The sequence below is a fragment of the Embiotoca jacksoni genome, unplaced genomic scaffold (assembly GCF_022577435.1).
Source record: "Embiotoca jacksoni isolate LCO1_2020_lvr unplaced genomic scaffold, fEmbJac1.0.p SCAF_18, whole genome shotgun sequence".
In the NCBI taxonomy this organism is placed as follows: Eukaryota; Metazoa; Chordata; class Actinopteri; family Embiotocidae; genus Embiotoca; species Embiotoca jacksoni.
Genome location: NW_027185318.1, coordinates 2438759 through 2457687, shown reverse-complemented (window position 1 = coordinate 2457687; position 18929 = coordinate 2438759). Strand labels below are relative to the sequence as shown.

Genomic DNA, 18929 nt, shown 5'->3' with positions numbered 1-18929 from the left:
GCATGTAGTTACATCACATTCAACAAAGCATAACGCTATTGTTAACTCCACCCCGTCAGATTGGGACTCCTCAGTTCTTGGGTTCAGAAAGAGGAATAAGTGAAAGTTTTTTCAATTCAAACTCCAAAAAAAGCAGTCTGACAATCAGTCGAACCTTTCCATGCTGAAATGCAGTTGTCAGTTCGAGTTCACGGAGCAACTTCTAGAAGAAGAAATGTAAATGAATCCTTTGACTTGGAAACAGTAGCGCCATGTTGTTTTTATTTGGCCTTTCTGAGGCTTTTGCTTGGTTAAATCAGTAAAACGTATTCTATTCAAAAACAATGTTGAGAAATGTAGTTTGGTACAAAGTGGCACGTGGTCTGAGTTAAGTTTGGTAAACTTTCTCCTTGAGGTGCTGCTATGCAAAGTTAAGCCTTCTAGCATCCAAGAATTATCACTTCCTTCTAACTCCAGCCAAGAAAGCAAAATGGAACATTTTCAAACTATTCCTTCAAAGCGCCGCTTTTACTCTGAGCATTAAACAAGCGGACCAGTGGAAACACCAGCGGAAATGGGAGTTAAAAACTTGCAGCAGAAACCGTGCAAGGAGGAAAGCAAGAGGTGGTTAAGAAGAGGAACGCAAGTCAGAGAGTAGCAACGCTGGATCAGCGCTACGTTACCGTCAGCATTGAGAGCAGACTGTCATCGTCTGTGTTCTCATGCATTATCTCCAGCCAAATGTGTCGGTAGGCATTCAGGAAGTAATTATTATTTTTGTGCCTAAGAAGATGAGGTACAACAGAGCGTGAGACTGAGGAGAGAACAAAGACTGAACAGAGAATGCGTGAAACTTGGGGAGAGCAGACGTTATCCAGAAGCTTCTTCTCCGTCCGTCAAACACAAATCTATCACTCCACAGAAAAACAATCAGGGCTCCTGCATTATAAATACTGTGTAATAATTATAAGCTATTCTGCGTCATATTTCACTGTCAACAACTCTGAATAAATGAGTCATGCTGTCAGGCAGGCAGACGGCAACGTCTGAGCACATATTGAAGATGGCCACCCCGAGGTTGGGCCTCATAATTGTTTTCCTCCGTACTGTAGCACTCTGCCTGACTTCCTGTGATTGAGTTACAGAGCAGCAGGGCATGAAATTGCTAGTGTCCCTTTTTTTTTCTCCCCCTACTCTTTGATAACAGCTGTGGGCTAGACATTTGTCCTACAAACTGAGGAAGGTTGTGCATTAATGCAGGGTCAGAACCCGGGAAGAGACGAATGAGCGGTGAGTCAGACAGGAAAAGAGCGACGTGTGGTGGAAGAGGTGCAGCAGCACTTTGCTGCACAAGTTCCCATCTGCTAGTCACACCGCAGGGAGCTCTCCGCTTCTCTCTGGAGTGAATGCATGATAATAAAGCTGTTTATAGCAGTTGGAGACCTTAAAAAGGAGAGCTGTAAACACTGTAGGTGGACGGTATCCAGTAGTACCTTGGCAGGTTATAGAGCGGAGCCATTCGGAAGCAGGCAACAACTGCTCGCTTCCTCTGCTTGGACAGCAACTTCTGCCAAACACATTTTTTGGATCTCAGTGGCTGCTCCACCTGAATGAGAGCAGAAGAAGTCAGCGGTGAGATTACTAATGAACACACAGAGATTGCATTTGCTACGAAGCAAATCAAAAAATAAAATCACTACTGAGAACTGCCATTTTTCATCAGACATGTAGGTTTTGTATTTTGGGGACTCATCCTGAAGCTTACGAGTGCTGTAGAGAGACTTAGAAAAGGGTTTTGCTGTCAGGAATGGCTGCACTATTTAGTTTTGTCCCCCACAACAAAAGTGTCAAAGAACAGATGGAATAATAAGCTCAGATATTATATTTACAGGATCAAAGCAACACCTGAAATAAACACAACACTGGTGTCCTGAGTCAAAGGTACGTTTGCAAAAAAACAACAACAATATAATCTGTGTGGTGATTCTGCACCTTTAACAATATGAAATGAACAGTGGTTTAATAATGACAGTAATATTACCATCCGAAGCCTCACTCGTAGCTCAAATTGTGCTTGTGAACGTATAAATGTTTGAGCCAGACCTGCTCCAGGTTGAAGACTGCAGCCGAGATCCTCTGGATACGATCTACCACTCGTTCAGGATCCGGAGGCCAGTCAGTCCTCATCACGATGTCCTTGTACAGGTTCAGCTGCCACCTCACGGCGGGGTCCTCCGACTAAGAGCGTGTTTCAGAAAAGGATGTCAAACACGGAGCAATACAGTATTTTCATACAAACTATTATCCAATGAACAGAAGCCTTACTTTTTCTCTGAGGTGCAGATTTTGATGAATGTGGTCTTTAACCTCGTCATCCGTATCTTTCTGTTGAGCAACGAGAGACGAAGAAACAAATTGCGACAACGAACAAATGATTAAAAATGTAATGCTAAGGTAACGTCTAAATTCAAAATCACTTTAAATCCATAAAACACAAATGGTCCAATCAGCAAGAGTAGAGGACATTTTGGGGGAAATTAATAATCAACCATAAAAATTATTCTCTTTATCCATCCCTGCAGTAGCATGCTTGTTTAGAGTGTGTGGCCGCATCTTCATACATATACTGTAAATGTGTCAAATGTTTTCTCACCAGGAGGTAGCGGGTCTTGGCGAGTGAGATAAGCTCCTGATCGCCCGGGGTGCACATGTTGAGACCGATCGGCAGCATCTTCTTCAGAGCAGCGACGATCAGCGAGGTCTGGATGGAGTAGAACTCCCCGCGCCTCTTCTTGTGTTTCCGCTCCTGGTCTTGTCCTCCCGACTGAAAAAAAATCCCCCATGTTAACCTCAGACAACACATACTGCTGAATAAAAAGCCAGCAGCTTTTAGCAGCTTAATACGTTTCATCGTTAAAAGTAAAAAAAAAACACAATTTTTCTGTTTTTGTTGAGACTAATGTTCCACTAAAATAATTGCTTTCAATTTTCGAACTGATACAACAAAAGATTGTTTTTATTTCACAGTGGGAGAAACTCATACTGTGTTTGAACAAAAGCAAGAGGAAACTAAGGCATTTATTTTACAGCCTTGAAAAAATCTGAGACCCGACTAAATCTGTTGTGTCACTGAAGCATTAAACATGAAGTCTCACACCTGAGCTGAGGTTGAAAGCAGCTTCTGAAAGAACTACAACACAAGAGGATATTACACTATCGAGTCAAGTTGGAGCAGCTGGCTCAGTGAAAACACTCATTTGCATATTAATACATACAGTATATTTACACTGACACACACACACACAGCCTTATCACACACAGACTACAACAAAACAGCTTGAGGTTACTACTAGCCAAACACACCAGGGTATCACAGTCCATCACACCAGTGGCATGTGATCACATGATCTGCTACAGAAGAAGCGGGGCTTCATTCTTCCAGATGAGACGTGTTCCACCCACAAGGCAATGAGGAATGACCAACGTTACCATCTCACACATGGTGATGAATGGAGGCCACAAGTAATCCGGTAAGATGATATATAACTACACTATAGACTATGTAGCACAGCGGCACAAGCTATTGGCTTTTCTGCTCGGCGACTGCAGCATACAAGCCAATAAGCTGGCAGATAAACAGCTCATGCACTGCATCACTCTACCTTTTCCTTAAAGGACTGTTTGAGACAGAGAGAGACAGACAGGGAGAGGCAGATAGAAGAAAAGGACGAGAGGGCAATTAATGGAGGTGCACGGTCCTCGTGTGGACGTGCACTGCAATGAAAAGCGTTTGTTTGCCTTTAAACCGCTCAACCAGGCAGACAAGAGAGAAAAAGTTCTGCTCCCTGTGATGCTGACGAGGGCTGAAGGTATGGAGGAATATTTGTCCACTGAGGGATGAATGTTAGTCTACTATCTACCGTAACATGCATGCATGTATGTATATTCATACACACGACATACACACCCACAGTCTCAGGTCAAAGTCCATTTAAATGCAGTCGTGTTATTTGCAAAGAGGTTTTCTGCTGTTCTCCCTTCATAGCTCCTCTGAGATTGTTTTGAGCATTTTATATGTTATAAAAATGAGTGTGTTAACATGGCAGAGAAAATGTCAACATGTATTATTTCACCATTCCTATTATGTCAGGTGTTTTTCACCTTACAAACACTGACATAGTACTTTTTTTTTTTTCTTGCCACGATGGGTCGAGGTGCCAACGATGAGTAAAAGACTTGTAATCTGCTCCACTGGAACTCCAAAAAAAGGGGATAAAGTTGACCGTGTTTGGAGGCAGTGGGCAGGAATAAAACCTACCTTCGACATCTTTGTTTTATTATCTCCAGTCAAGAAGGAGAGGTTGTTGATTTCATTCTGAACCACAAAGTTCTGCTCTTCTCTTTTGAAATTCTGAAACAAAGAAAAACGCCAATTAAAGATGGTTCTGCAGTATTTGATGGTCTAAATCACAAAGGGTGCGTTTCACAGTGTAACAAGTGCGAGGTTGAGATCAGAGCTCTCACATGTGACTTGCACCACAGGATAAATATCTCAGCGACCATTCTGAAGAGCTCATTAGAGTCCGAATCGGGTTCTTTCAACCACCTGGACCTGCAGCGGCGAAGACAAATTATTACTCCGTACATTCTCTGGAAAATCAGTAAAATCAGCCCCGTCAATCTCTAAATATTCTAAAACAACTCCATCAGTGGCTGCTCAGTGTGCCGACCTGTTGTTGTCTACGTAGCGGATGAGCATGGGGTAAAAGGCGTACAGGTCCCTGCAGAGGACGGCGAACTCGTCCAGAATGAGCAGCTCGGCCTCCTGGGTGTCTCCTTTACTGTCCGCCTTGAGAAGCTCCTCCTCAGCCACCACCTTCACCGTCTTCTTCTTTAGTTTCTCCAGCGTGGGCAGGAAGTGGCTCTTCAGCAGATCTGCACGGGCCTTGCTGATGATGGGCTGTACATAAACTGAAGAGTGAAAGAGAGAGAAAATATTTGTATTAAAATAATGAGATTTCCAGTATTTCTGCAACATTTTGATACTAATGATGGCCAATTTTTGCTTTCTGCTTTTTTTTTTTTCAAACAATGATTGTACAGTACATGCTAAATTTCCTCTTCCATAGTTTCCTGTTGCATTTAACTGTCCTATTTCCTAATTTCAAACTCTAAAATCAAATTTCTGGAGGTCACAGTGGTGTTTTTCTGTTGATGTTTGTCAGGTAGGATGTTCACCATGGTCATCTTAGTTTAGTTGGCCAACATTTGTATGGCAAAAAAAATTAGGCAGTTTAATGTGACCTCAGGGTGGATGGCTCTACTGCGTTAATCCTTTACTGAGCTAAACAGTATTCAACTACCTACCTGCAATTCTCTTCATCCAGGAGGCCTCGTCGATGCCCAGGTTGTTGTTGAGGATCTTAAGGATGTTGCCAAGAATGAGGCTGAGGTGCTCTGAGGTGACGGTGGTGCAGCAGATGCTCCCCCCGCTCGCTGGCTGGTTTTCAGGACCCCTCTCCCACCAGTAGGACAGATAGTTACACAGCATGGGCAGCACCACCTCGATCACATGGGGCATCTCTGTGTACCGGGCTCCAGACTCAGCCATGTCATTGATGTCCTTCACCAGGCCGTCCAGCCGCGGCATCCCCGGACACATCTCCTCCACCGAGTCTGGTATTCTCAGGACTGCAACACCAGAGGGGGATTTACATCAACACATTTTGTGTTTCTTACTATATCTTTGAGAGTGGAAGTCCTTTTACAGGACGATTTCATGAATCCTTTTATTTTGAAATAATGACATATAACTCACTGGCCCGTTCTCTGGCACTCTTGGTATTAAAGACGGAGCAGGGGTTGTACGAGTTGAGCAGCGGCTCCAGGAAGGCTACAGGCATCGCCCCGGCCAGAGTGGCCAGACACTGACCGAGAGCTGGCAGCTGTCTGAGGGACACAAAGGGAGTCATTGCATGTCACGGTGTGTCTTTACAGCTGCTTTGGTCAATCAACGCAACATTTAAGATACCTTTCTACGTAGATGTTTTTCCCAGTGCCCAGTGCATAGAGGCTAGTCAGGATTCGATAGCAGGACACTTGGACATCATCCACTGGGAAACACATAAAAACAAAAATCTGGAAAAACAGCAGGTGGAAGTAAATGTTGTACAAATAAAACTGATGTCTCGGCAAAGGTCTGAGGTGACAAATACTCAAAAATATGCAAAACAGTGCAGTAGCATGATGTGGTAATAATGCCTAGATTTTCATTAGGTCTATATTTCTATTGGTATATTTCTTGTAAACTCAGACAATCTTTTCAGGTATTTGCAGAGAAACACATCTTGCAAATACTGGCACAAAAGACACAAACTGTCCCGCGCATTTGTTTGGTAAATCCAGGAGGCGTGTGGAGCAGAATGAGTCGAATCCATCCCCTAAAAATCATGTGCACAAGCCTTGGAGAATTTACCCCGAGTTACCAGCGCTAACATGGTCATCAAATAAGAAAAGAGTGCTTCAGTTACCTACAATTTTCATACGTGTCGCACGATAATACAATACTGAAGCAGAGCTGATCTGAACACATAGAAGGCGCTGTGGAAAAGTCCTGATGTCTAAGCAGAATATAGTCATGTATTACAGTAAACTTCACACTGACACTTGACTGTAGTTTTTTTTCAACATGTTTGATCATTCCTTTCCTGTCAGGACTCACAAAGCAGGTCGACTCCAAAGTGGTGTTGAGTAATGTGTTCAAACAGAGCCGTTAGGATGGGGAGCAGAGCCACGGTGGTGTAGTTGATGTTCTGTGACACTCCTTTCATCTGCGAGCGGGAGTGACTGAACTTCCCCAGCTTCAGGTTCTCGAAGGTTTTCTCCAGGTCCTCTGCAGCGTTCTCAAAGAACGTCCTCAGCCCCACCCTCACCAGCTCCGAGCCCGACTTCATCACCGTCCTGTTGGAGTGAACCGGAGTGTGATAAACGACTGCAAGCGAATGAGGAGATATGCAAGGGCAGGGCTATAATAAACCACCAGATACCGCCTTGGTATGCAAAGGACAACACTGTTTACCCACAGTAGGACACGCTCACATATGCAATTACTCCACTCTCACAGTCTGTGAAGGTTTGAGTCGTGAAATATGAGACGCGAGTATCAATCTGACTGCCCTCAGACTGGAATATAGATGATTTATTTCATGAATTAGGAGAATATTCAAATCCAAGGAACTTTGAAAAAGAAAAACTTTATGTCACTCTGAAATAGCACGATGCATTAATATGATTAGTCTGTCCATTTTCAGCATTTCACAGTTCATAACGGTGTTAAATGAATTACCCATTGTAAAGCCTTGATGTGTCCCACAATGAAGGAGAAATGAAAGACAGAGTCTATGGGCATCAGCTGTGGCTCTTCAGCACAAACAAGGCACAATAATATGCTGCTAATTCAGCCTCATTATGTGTGAGCTGCATTAACAAACAGTACATCGTCTCTAAAGAACACTATGAGCCTTGGGCAACATGTGCTGCGTGGAATTTGTGTTGCTTATTTGAATGCCAGAGGAAGCTCTTCGCAAATGTCAGTGCGTCCCATAAGACTCCCGAATTATAATTGTGTAAAAGACAACGTTCATGAGAAATACGCTGCTCTTGACGGTGCGGTGCAACAGAGGTTAGTTTCACCTCTCAGGAGGAAAATTGAAATGGCTTCCTAAACAATTAATGCTTAAAGGTGCAATATGCAAGATGTTTAATACTAACCATTTTAAAAAAATAACTAAAAATGATCCACTGGAGACAGCTATTAGCAAATGAAAAATTAAATTTGATGCTGAGCTTGCAACTGTATATTCTGAACTGCTTAATTTAAGAGCTGTTAATGCCTATTGCACCTTTAACCAAAATCGGTATCAAACTGAGGGCTTTTATTAATGTTTAACTCTTCATTTCAGGAGGAAAATTCTGAGGTGCCAAGTTCCTTGTGTGTTTTGAGCTCTGCCAAATTTGTACCCACCTGGTGTCCAGAGTGTGTGCCAGGATATGCAGACAGCTGACCATGGTGGTGGAGTCACTCCCTACAAAACACCACGAACAGGAGGGTCTTCATTAGGATGCGAACACACTCAGTCACCAATGATTAAAGACTTTCTAGACATGTATTGAGCCTCTCATGACAGACCTGAGTCTGTGGCCACGTACCACGACTAATGAGATGGGTAAGTTAAGGGTTCATGTGGATGCGATAAGGTTAGTGGATCAATAACTAGGTCAAAACCTCAGCTCGATGTGGGACATCCAGTTAATGGTTAAAGTGATGAAGTTTAGTTGATTGATTAGAATAATAAAGCTTTAAAATTTAAAAGGAGCTGAAAGGAGGCTCATGTTGTTGTTTAAAGGAATATTTCCAGCATTTTTGCAAATTTGCTTATTGGCTTTCTTGCCAAGAGCCAGGATAGTTGTTTTCATCTTTATTATTTTTATGTTAATCTAGACAGCTGCTGGTAGAGGGTTCATATTTATTGTACAAACATAAATAGTATCAAGCTTTCACAGTGAACTTTTGGCCAGAAAGCAAATCACTGTACTTTGCAAAATGTCAAATTATTCCTTGAGGATGTTCCAATATTTTATATAACAAACACACATACATGCATTCAGTAGTAAAGCTTACCAAATAGTGAAATCCTATGTCTGACAAGAGCTGCCAGTTTACAAAACAGGCTGGAGACATGACAGATAGAAACAGGAAGGACATCAGAAAATCAGAAAAGAAATTATTGGATAGGAAATTAATAATTACGATTTTAAGAGTTTTAAGATTTTAGACAGAAAATGGTCACGAGCAACAGACATGCTGCATGTAATATAACTGAAGGTGTAAAACGGGTACCTGGTGACCATCTCCTTCTCCTTGTTGGAGGCGTAACCACTGCTGCTCAGGTTCTTATTGGGGGAGGAGAGGAAGTACAGGGAGTGGTTCTTGAAGTATTGGTCGATGAGAGGGAGAAGTACCTGAAAGATCATGTCAGGTTAATGGAAACAGCGTTTGAAAGAGTTATCCATAAATGTTCAGCTGCAGTATTTTTGTACCACATCCTTACTTTGGCAAAAAACTTGATTTCCTGTTCATGAGGTGACCTGTCTGTTTTTCCGCTGGCGGCCATGGCCTCTGATTAAAAAAACAACAACACATGTTTAATACAAAGCAACAAGACTGTTACTTTGTGAGTCACGTCCTACGTAACATTATCATACCCAAGTGGGAAATGAATTCCTGGGCTGAGTCGACATACTTGAGCAGCTTCTTGAGGAATTTATAGGCAAACCTTTTCTCCATGGAGGAGGAATCGTGCTCTAAATCCTTCAGACCTCTACAACACAAGAAGACAGTAATGTGTTCACTCCTTTTAACAGCGTCTGATAAAGAACTTCACTGAACACTCATGCAGCAGTTATGAAGCGGCGTAAAGACCTTTACATATCATCAGTGACAGACTATCTGTGTATTGACCTTGTGATGCTGTAGCCATTGATAAGCAGGAAGCGAAAAAGGTCCTGAGCCTTCTCTCGGTCGCGGGCCTTCTCCTTGGCCGTCAGCGTGTCGTAGGGCACCAGCAGAGGGTGCGTTCCCCCACCTGAAACCGCAAACAACCTCCTGTTCAGAAGCGATTAGTGATGCTTCTCTGCTAAGTGTCTGTGTGAAGGCAGATGGCAAAACCGAGTGGTTGTACCCTTCAACCGAATCTATTAAGTCAAGAGCAGTGAGGCAGACACACGCATATGCTCACAAGCACCTTTAAACACAACAACAACAACCACCACTATGCATCACCCACACATTCATATTCAGCCTCTTCCCGTTTTGCAGGTGTCTTTTTTGCATTTATGATTGACTTCATTAGCAAATCACCTCTGCTTCCAAGGTCGCTTTTTTTCTTCTTGGCCCAGATGTTATGGTGATTTTCAGCCACCACCTCCACCATCCCCTTGGACCAAAGACAAAGAGAGACCAACTCAGCGGGGACCACATCCCGCCCACATGACTCATTCCCATTCAGGATATATCGCTTTTTTATGATCTCGTATTCAGACAGAGAGACCGTTTGATTAAAAAAAGGAAGAGGTACAATAAAACAAATGTGGGGTCACTCACCTGCAGTTCTCTGGATATAACTACATTGCTGGTGTCTATCGGGCTTGGGTTGAAACCATTGGCCTAGAAAGAGATATAGATTTACAGTGAGACACTGTGTGCTGTTACATCACTGATAATACAAGACTTTAGTTTGTGTTCTCAGTAAGTAACTCTCTGATCTACATGTTGACAACTGCATGAAATTACTGCTGACAGGCGAAATATTGCAAAAAGTAAAAGATAAACATTTGGAATAGTTAGCTCGAAGGGATTGTTAAACAACTTCATTTTCAATTAACAAAAGTTTAACCATACAAAAGTAAAGTGAAAATCGATGAAATAGTCAGCTACTAAATGAATAATGGTTAAAGTCTAGTTTCTGATCTGGTGTGACTTTTTTTTGGCGTTTTCCAACTTTTTCGGAGACGAAATCCTGAATCTTTGTGCTCTACCTGCGAAGACTGAGAGATCTTTCTCATTTTCTCACTCTCCCTCTGTTGAGACATGCTCTCTCCATCCTTGGTCCTGTCGATGCTCCAACCCATTGCCAGCATGCTCTTCACGGACTCTCTAATTGGCCATCTGTAAATCTCCTTTTCCTGTAGCACAGTGACAGAAATGGACAACAAATAATAAACCCAGAAGTCTTCATCTTTAGGTTATCTCTTCAATCTTAATATTACTAAAACGTGTATTCTCCATGCTGTACCTTCTCTGTCAGGCCTTTGTAGGTCCTGAGCTGAGGGTGAATCTTCATCTTCTCATCCACACAGTCTCCGTATTTCCACCCCAGCAACACCTGAGGCACAAGCGGAGAGGGATGTAGAAGTGTGGAAGCAAACCTTAGTCCCTCCAGAGTGTCCTGAGGGCCACATTTATCATTTGAAAGACAGGCTAAGAGATTAAGTACACATAATAGATTAAAGAGTACATTCAGTTCTTGCTGTTCACAGGTTTTATAGCATTTTTTGACACATGCAACAATGCAGGCTAAGCAGTTGGCACAGCGCAGAGTCCTTCTGAACAGACACTTCCACAATTATTGTCAGCATGCCAGAGTATCCCTTTCCGTTTCAACACAAAGGGGAACATTGCCGTTACGTAGAAAAATTTAAAAAACCTGATATGGAGTTATGGGACTCAAATTCTTTCCAGCTAATTATTGTCTTGTGCAATATTTCTTCAAGGCGGAACATTTTAAGTGTCCTATTCTTTTCTTACAACACTCATGACTCTGTCTACTACTGAACCATTTAATACCCATTTCCGCCAGAGGAGGCTCTTATCTATGGCCTTACCTTCTCTGCAGACCATTTCTCATGGGAGTGCTCGGCATATTTGTTGGCAAAATGCTCAAGCTTCTCTGGAAGAGCAATGCTAGGGGAAAAATAAAAGTGACCATTAGTCTTCAAGTGTGTGCAAATGCATGACAGCCAGGTCAGGTTCAGTCACCCTATACATGTCATTACCAAGACAAGTGTAATCAATCAGACTGATACTATATTTCTCTTTGATGTCTGGCTCCAAAATGGCTTACTTAGCAGTATTGATCGGTTTGGGGTCAAAGTTGCCCTGAGCATCCACAGAAACAGGTTTTTCCACAGTGGTAGTAATCGAGGCATCAACATAGTCTGGTGGCAAAGCTCCAGCTATGGCACTGAGGCAAGGCATGGCCATCTTGAACAGCTCTGGGTCATACTTCTACATGGAGAGAGAAAGAAAGCATTAAATGCCAGTTTGATCCCCTGAAAGATTGTTAGTGTACAGTTATATTTAACAAAACAAATAAAAAGTAATGTGTTTTGTTGGTAATTTAAGCTGGATGTGAATAAAGCTGCCAGCGGAAAGAGACCTTAACGAAGAACTATTCTAAAAGCTGAGGAACCAGCTCGCTAGAGGCTTCGGATCAATGATGGCTGTCCACGTATCGATATTTGCACACCGGCCCTTTTGCGCAGCCTCCTTTCATGAGGGCGCATTTAGAGAGATGTGCTGAGTTCAGCAATCTGTATTACTCACAGAGTCATGGTGTTTGTTTCAATGAGTGCCGTGCATACATACATGTTAATCAAGACTGTGATGAATTAGCTGGCTTTCTTGAGCTGTTTCTCTCTTTTGTAAAACATTTGTGGCCACAGAATCTCTTAGAAAAGGTTCTTTAACAAGAAGTCGATGTCAGCTGTTTGTCAAACACGTGTAGGTGACTACTATGAAGTCAAAATGAAGTCACGGCAAAATTGCAAAGGACCTAACTGACATAATCAAACCTCACCCTCTGAGAAAGAGAGTCGAACACTCCCCAGAAAATCTTCTTGGTGAGTAGCAGTTCGTCCTCGGATGCCGTGCCGAAGCTGCCCCAGCCCGATGGGAGGCAGTAGTACTTCCAGTTCTGCTCATAGTGGTTGGTTAGCAGCTGGAGGACACAATGAGGGCAAAGAGTGAGACACGCAGTGATAAATATACAGAATGAAGTGAGGAGGACAGCTAAATGTGATATCAATGAGAAGGCAATAAGCCTCCATGCGGCCTGCACACTCTCACAACACACTTGCACTTGGTTATGCGTATTGTAAACAGAGAATCGCTTCTCCCACAGGCACAAATAAAATCCAAATCTGTACAACTCTGTCCACCACTCCCCCGGCCAGTCACAATCTATTACATCTCCAGTATTTCTCTCCCGTGGCCTGACAGATGGAGTAGTGCAGTGGAGCCAACAAGCCTGTAATCACACAATCCAGTTCTTTATCCGCCTTGTTTTCCCTCCTCTAGCTGCCCAATTCTTGCACACTGCATGATTAACACCACAGGTGTTTTGCAACCGTGCACCTCTTGAGTGAGTGTGTATGTGTGATTGAGAAAGAGGTGAACAGCAGCAATATTACATGAAAGGTACACTTCGGAAATAAGCAGTTGGTAGCACCGCACCGAGCAGACGGCGTAATAAACAGAGGGAGTAAAGCGTAACCATGCAGCGACCACACGGAGGTCACAACCTACAAAGAGGTTAGATTATGGAGGGAAGAAATAAGAGGGGAAAAAGAAAGATTAAAAGTAACCGGAAGATAATGAGGCAGACAGGAAACAGGCACGCAGGCGAAGCAACAGGGAATATAAAACAAAGGATGACAAAGGGATTTCATGAGAGTTAAAAAGTGAAGAAACTGTTGCCCACCCTTAGAGGCATCTTGCAGTAATCAGTGAGCAAGGGCACATCAAAGACGAGGCGGTGTAGGAGCTGCTGCAGCATGGAGGGACGGAGGTGCCTGCAGAACAGGGTGAGAGACATGAGAGCTGCCTTTAAACCAACATCCTCAGATTGTGACCAGTTTGGTTGCACCGCCTTGAAAGGATATTTAGAGAGCTGCTGATCTTTGCTATTCCTGCCTGGTGAGGTAACAATGAGTGTTCGGTGGATTATTTCTCCTCACTTGCAAACAGACAGCAAGCACTCTTCGATGGCGTCTCTCTGCGCCTTGGTCAGCGAGCGTCCCTTGGAGAGGCGGTAGATGGTGTGCAGGGTGGAGTCGATGAGGGTGGCGTAGTGCTCGGTGCCGGCGAAGAGAGGAGCGCAGCGGGTGAGGAGGGGCAGCATGGCTGAGCCGATGTAGCGGTTCATAGCCAGGGCCGTCTCTGTGGTGCACAGACCCTCCTGAGGAGACAAAAGGTCATAGGTCACACAGCATGTGACTCTTAGATATAACTTCAGAGTATGTCACGTATGAAAATAAACACTCTTTTTTGGAGTGGTATGACCATTAGCTGATGGTGGCTAATGTTAGCAAGCTTTACAAAAACATTGCTGTGTAATTGATATTACTACAAATTTATCACCGTTCTTGTACTAACAGAAAAAGACAGGTATTATTACAACCAATCAGAGTCTCGTACGTGTTAAATTAAGTTTAATTAACGTGGATATCTGTTGGTGTCAACAGGACTGATGTCAGAAGCAATAGCCACGGGTTGAGAGATATTCTTAGCTGTCGCCACATGTCGCCACATGTCGCACTGTCGACAGGGACGGAGATCCGCCTCAGGGACCGCGAGAGGGGAAAAAAGGCCACAAACATATCCAAGCCTTTGCGCAGGTCTCTCTTTACAGTCTATGAAAACACCACAAGTCAAACTCACACACACAAGAACTGACTTCATTGCAGGCCAGATGCTGAGAAGAGCTTTTCTTCTCTTTTGTGCTGCTGTGCTTTAATTAAACATTTGAACAAAATATGTAATGATAGATTTATTAAATCCAAAAGTCTGAACCGTGCAGATTAGAGAGTTTAGCAATTGAGCCGGCCAGATTTGTCTTAATTTACTTAAAACTCTATAAACTTTTTGTTGATAAATAAGAGTAAAGAACAATCACATTAATTAAGTAAAATGAAACTAGAACCAAGGCTTAATGAGGAGCTTCTCATTAGTATAAAAGGTTGCCCAATATTATTGATCCTGAAAGTCCTTGATGAAGTTCATGTTACACTGGTTGGCTATTCATTACTCTCTCTGCCCCCCCCCCCTCCCCCCGCTGTCAGCTCTACCTACCGTGTCCAGAGAGGCAGCAGCCCTCAGGTCGGGGAGGAAGCCCACTTCGAGCAGGTGAAGCAGAAAGCTTTGGTCTTCGATACCATACACCCTGTCTAAAAACAGCACCATGGGCGCCTTGTGGTCCGGACAAAAGCTGGCGGACATGTCCGGCTCTGTCACCGACCCATCTGGGAGAGATTAAGACAGACAAATTAAGGCACAACATCTTGAGCCGTGTAATCCACGCAGGTGTGAGGCAGTGAAAATACCCAGGGAAAAGAGGCCGGTACATAATGGCAAGTCTTTTCTGATTAGGAGAGTCGTGTGTATTCATTAGGCGGCATGCAGCAGTTTTCTGGTGCCGGTCCCTCGGATCGCTGTCTTCACTCTTGGCCTGCTGACAAAGCTTGCGTGGCGGTGCTCACAGCAGCAAATTTAAGAGGCGAGCCTTGCCATGCTTATGCAGATCAATCAATAGAGCAAGACAGCGCGCTATAGAAATGATCTGGCTTACTCAGAGCGATGGGAGTGTGCAGTAAAGCTTTGTGCTGATTAAAAAGGCATGAGCAGTGAAATTAAATCGATAACTTTCAGCTTTGTACCGAATGCGCAGAGTTTCGTAACCGCCGTAGGTTCACGTGTGCCACACACATCCTGTTGTAGCGTGCAAATGAAAAGGCCCGAAGGTCGGATAAAGAGGCGTCGTCAGAGCAAACGTCCTGACGGGTACCTTTGTTGACGATGGGCATTTTGAGCAGTATGCTGATGATTCCCACGAGATCCTCAGTTGGCACCAGAGAGCGCAGGATGGCACGAATACGCAGAGCTTCTCCTTTCCCCTTGTTGATGAGCTGAAAAAAAAAAAAAAAGGAAAAAACACATGAATCAGAGAAAGAAAACAACAAAAGAGCTCAAGAAAAACAACAATAAAAAAAAAATCTGTTTCTGACAAACATACATGCATCTCAGGGGCACAACGTCCCAGCAGGTCAATGAGCGCAGAGTAGAATGACATGATGGCGTTGCCCATGTGGACCACCTCCTCCTCATCATCCCCGTCAGCAGACCTCACGGTGGAAAACCTGAGGAGACGAGGTCGAACACAAACCACAAAGAGGGAGAGCAGTTTTTAAAGGTCATCACGGCAAAGACGAGAGGGATTAGCTGTTAAGTCCTCAGCATTGATTTTACAAGATTTGCTTGATATTTTTTGGCTTACACGTCCGAGCCGACTCCCTGGACGGAGCCCGGCAGGTCCAGAGCCGGCGTCTCGGAGATCTTAATGGCTTCCTTCATGGCAGCCAGCAGCCCGTTCCCGCCCTCTCCTCTCAGGGCAGGTCCGAAACACTCCGGACGACGGATGAGAAGTTTGACCACAACGCTGGAGTTCTCCTCCACACTCTCTCCTGCAACAGAAATGTAAAATCACATATCAGGACATACACTTACTTACACACACTCACTACTTCTAAGCCTCAGGCAAAAACTCCATGGAGACTTCGCCTTAAGCAACCGGGTGAAGTTCTGTCAAAACCTTTGCGAGCTTTGTCTGCGTGTTTTCGATAGATATAAAGTATGAGAATAAAACAGAAAGACGTGATTAGAGGCACAATTAAAGAGAGACTGGATTGTAGTTGCAGTCATACCGTTGACAAAGACAGCAAAGCGCAGGAAGGAGAGGTAACGCTCTCCCTCGATGGGGTTCCAGCCGATGTCTGGATAACCTTTCGCCAGCAGCATCGGACAGCTCTGAAGACCGCAGCCAGCCAGGTAGGTGACCACCTACACACACACACACACACACACACACACACACACACACACACACACATCACATCACATCACATCACACCAGATACAACCCGACATATGCAAATCTGATCTATCCGTCCTTGATGGGTTTTCGTACGGGTATCTCCTTCCTACAGAAACTGAAACTCACAGCAGGAAACTCTTACCTTGTCCAGATCCGGTTCTTCCAGCGCCAGAGCCAGGCCGTTGTTGTCCATTACAGAGGAAGCAGCCACATCTAGAGGCGTGGAGCCTCTCATCGCTGGTGAAGCTACCAAACAAAGCCCACATGTCAGTTCAGCTACTTACAGCCTCTTCTGATGAATCTTATAATATACATCTCTATATCTACTGCGACAACAGTGTGCCAGTGTGCATGTTTCAGCTAAATGTTGAACCAACAGCAGGGGGTGGTATTTCCACTCTTTACAATGCCAGCAGCAGCTGATCAGCCAACACCTGCTGAAGATGAGCTTTAAGTTTCTCACCAGTTTGCACTGGAGAGATTCTGCAGTCAAATTCGATTCCACAGGGTTCATGGGAACCAGTTTACACAGCAATGTGCATACGAAGCACAATGTCTGTAACACTGTTGTTATAGCTTGCAGGGTCTCATTGATTTTTTTTTTTTTATCCTGAGATTTTCATTTTCATGTGAAGTAGTGTGTGTTTCTTTATGACTGCGTGCATGTTTGTGTGTATTCAGGAGAACATACACATCTCCTAAGGTTGGAGGCTAATTTATGTGAGCTCAGAGGTGCAGAACCGGTCCAGTAATGGCCAAACAATCATAACAATGTATAACAGATATTAATGAGGATGCAGTCAGTTTCTTTGCATTTTGTTTTTGTTGGTTTTATAGACATGTTTAGAGAATATGTCAACCACCACACAATATCTTCCATTTTCAAGTTACAGCCTATGTCCAATGCTTGTGTAGGTTTATTCATGATTAAGTAGTAACATCTTCATCCGGTAAAATAATGTATTCAGCAGTGATGATGACGAATCTCCTCACAACGTGACAGATACTAAGCAGAGATAAACAGAGCTGTACCCACCGAGGCCCACACTGCTGTTCTCCAACAGGTAGCTGAGGTGGTCAAACATGGCTTTCTGGTTCTGACGGCTGATCCGACAGAAGTAACACAGGAAGCGACAACAGCTGGCCACCATCTTGGGGAAGGCAATTTCCTGTGGTGTGGACAAAACATATTAAATCAGGTGAATATATATATATATATATATATTTCCTTGGATTTTAAAACAAGACTAGACACCATGTTTCAGTCTTAAAATATATCTCAGGCAGCAGTCCTATTAGACAGATCTGGATATGTGACAGAAGTGGCCTTGTTACCCTAAATTCACCCATAAGTCTTTGTTCCTAATTAATGTGTAAAAGGCCTGACATCCACACAAACAGCCGGTAACATATCACCCATCGTGCCCTTTTGTCAGGACCATGTTTTTATTAATGGGAACTTGCCCGCCGGCTTCACACACAAATGACAACATACGAATAACTGGGCTAAAACGCAACGCTCGCTGTTACTGTGCAACGACGTTTCCGGGTTAAATATAACGGTAGAAGTTGTTCAACCTGGGACTTGTCTCCTCCGAGCACATTGACCATGACCTCCATGACCGTCTCGTGCATGCCCAGAATTCTCATCAAGTTCGGATGCTGGTAGAAAACCTTGTTGTTCATGATGTCACTAAAAAGTAAAAAAAAACAACAACAAAAAAAACATACAGACTGAATGTTCGATGTTCAGTGAATAAACAGCACAAGACCAGAATAAATCTAAGGATAGCGATATGAAGACAAGAAGTACAAGAAGTCCGATTTTTCAGTTCCCATCAGTCACTATGCATCTTCTAATCTATGTCCCTGTAAGATATTTTGGAGAATCAAGTCTTGCAACCTACCCCAACCCATCAATCATGAGCTTCTCCTCCTCCTTTCCCATACGAACAGACAGCAGAGATCTGATCTGACCGAGGGCGGCCAGGAGGTTGATGGTGTCCTGGACCGAGACGCCACTGATGGTGTACGTCTTCCTCATGGCCCGGAGCAGCTCCCCGATGCTGTCGTACTGCCTCCTCAGCAGGCTGAACATCTTGCGGACGAGCTCCGAATCCTGGATGTGACACTCCTGAGCCCAGCTGACCATCGTCTGGGAGATGAGCTCCTTCAGATTGGCTGGAAGAACCGAAAGTCACGTAAAGATGACTGAGAATATTTGGCATTCGAAATGGAACAAAAGAGATATTTTGCCGACATACGATGTTGTGTTTGCATTTTTGTTGAGGTAAAAAATTTCAAAAACAACATGTAAATTGTCTAAATTATCCTGCAAGTATAATGCAATTCATGAGGTGAAAAATAAGTGCAATGACCTTGGTAGTTTTATTTTATGCAATAGCCGTTAATCCCTCAAAGTTATTAATTTGATTAACATATCTCCTTCCAAGGGACCTTCAC

General features: G+C 43.7%; 1 protein-coding gene across 1 annotated transcript in view; it reads right to left on the bottom strand.

Moving 5' to 3' along the window:
• LOC138199813 (ryanodine receptor 3-like) overlaps positions 1 to 18929 on the bottom strand; it is a 91581-nt gene that overhangs the window by 15607 nt on the left and 57045 nt on the right. Inside the window, exons 40-74 of the mRNA XM_069152030.1 lie at positions 18374 to 18647; positions 18045 to 18159; positions 17503 to 17635; positions 16609 to 16712; positions 16297 to 16432; positions 15870 to 16056; positions 15609 to 15732; positions 15381 to 15501; positions 14669 to 14838; positions 13555 to 13775; positions 13299 to 13389; positions 12396 to 12536; positions 11661 to 11824; positions 11422 to 11500; positions 10833 to 10922; positions 10576 to 10722; positions 10142 to 10204; positions 9899 to 9974; positions 9500 to 9623; positions 9244 to 9359; positions 9090 to 9157; positions 8879 to 9000; positions 8660 to 8709; positions 8003 to 8063; positions 6701 to 6939; positions 6011 to 6092; positions 5798 to 5928; positions 5347 to 5670; positions 4710 to 4950; positions 4504 to 4591; positions 4298 to 4390; positions 2633 to 2803; positions 2305 to 2364; positions 2083 to 2217; positions 1473 to 1585 (exon numbers count right to left, since the gene is read on the bottom strand). Coding sequence (XP_069008131.1) covers positions 1473 to 1585; positions 2083 to 2217; positions 2305 to 2364; positions 2633 to 2803; positions 4298 to 4390; positions 4504 to 4591; positions 4710 to 4950; positions 5347 to 5670; positions 5798 to 5928; positions 6011 to 6092; positions 6701 to 6939; positions 8003 to 8063; positions 8660 to 8709; positions 8879 to 9000; positions 9090 to 9157; positions 9244 to 9359; positions 9500 to 9623; positions 9899 to 9974; positions 10142 to 10204; positions 10576 to 10722; positions 10833 to 10922; positions 11422 to 11500; positions 11661 to 11824; positions 12396 to 12536; positions 13299 to 13389; positions 13555 to 13775; positions 14669 to 14838; positions 15381 to 15501; positions 15609 to 15732; positions 15870 to 16056; positions 16297 to 16432; positions 16609 to 16712; positions 17503 to 17635; positions 18045 to 18159; positions 18374 to 18647 — 4654 coding nt within the window. The remainder of the gene's footprint in view (positions 1 to 1472; positions 1586 to 2082; positions 2218 to 2304; positions 2365 to 2632; positions 2804 to 4297; positions 4391 to 4503; positions 4592 to 4709; positions 4951 to 5346; positions 5671 to 5797; positions 5929 to 6010; positions 6093 to 6700; positions 6940 to 8002; positions 8064 to 8659; positions 8710 to 8878; positions 9001 to 9089; positions 9158 to 9243; positions 9360 to 9499; positions 9624 to 9898; positions 9975 to 10141; positions 10205 to 10575; positions 10723 to 10832; positions 10923 to 11421; positions 11501 to 11660; positions 11825 to 12395; positions 12537 to 13298; positions 13390 to 13554; positions 13776 to 14668; positions 14839 to 15380; positions 15502 to 15608; positions 15733 to 15869; positions 16057 to 16296; positions 16433 to 16608; positions 16713 to 17502; positions 17636 to 18044; positions 18160 to 18373; positions 18648 to 18929) is intronic.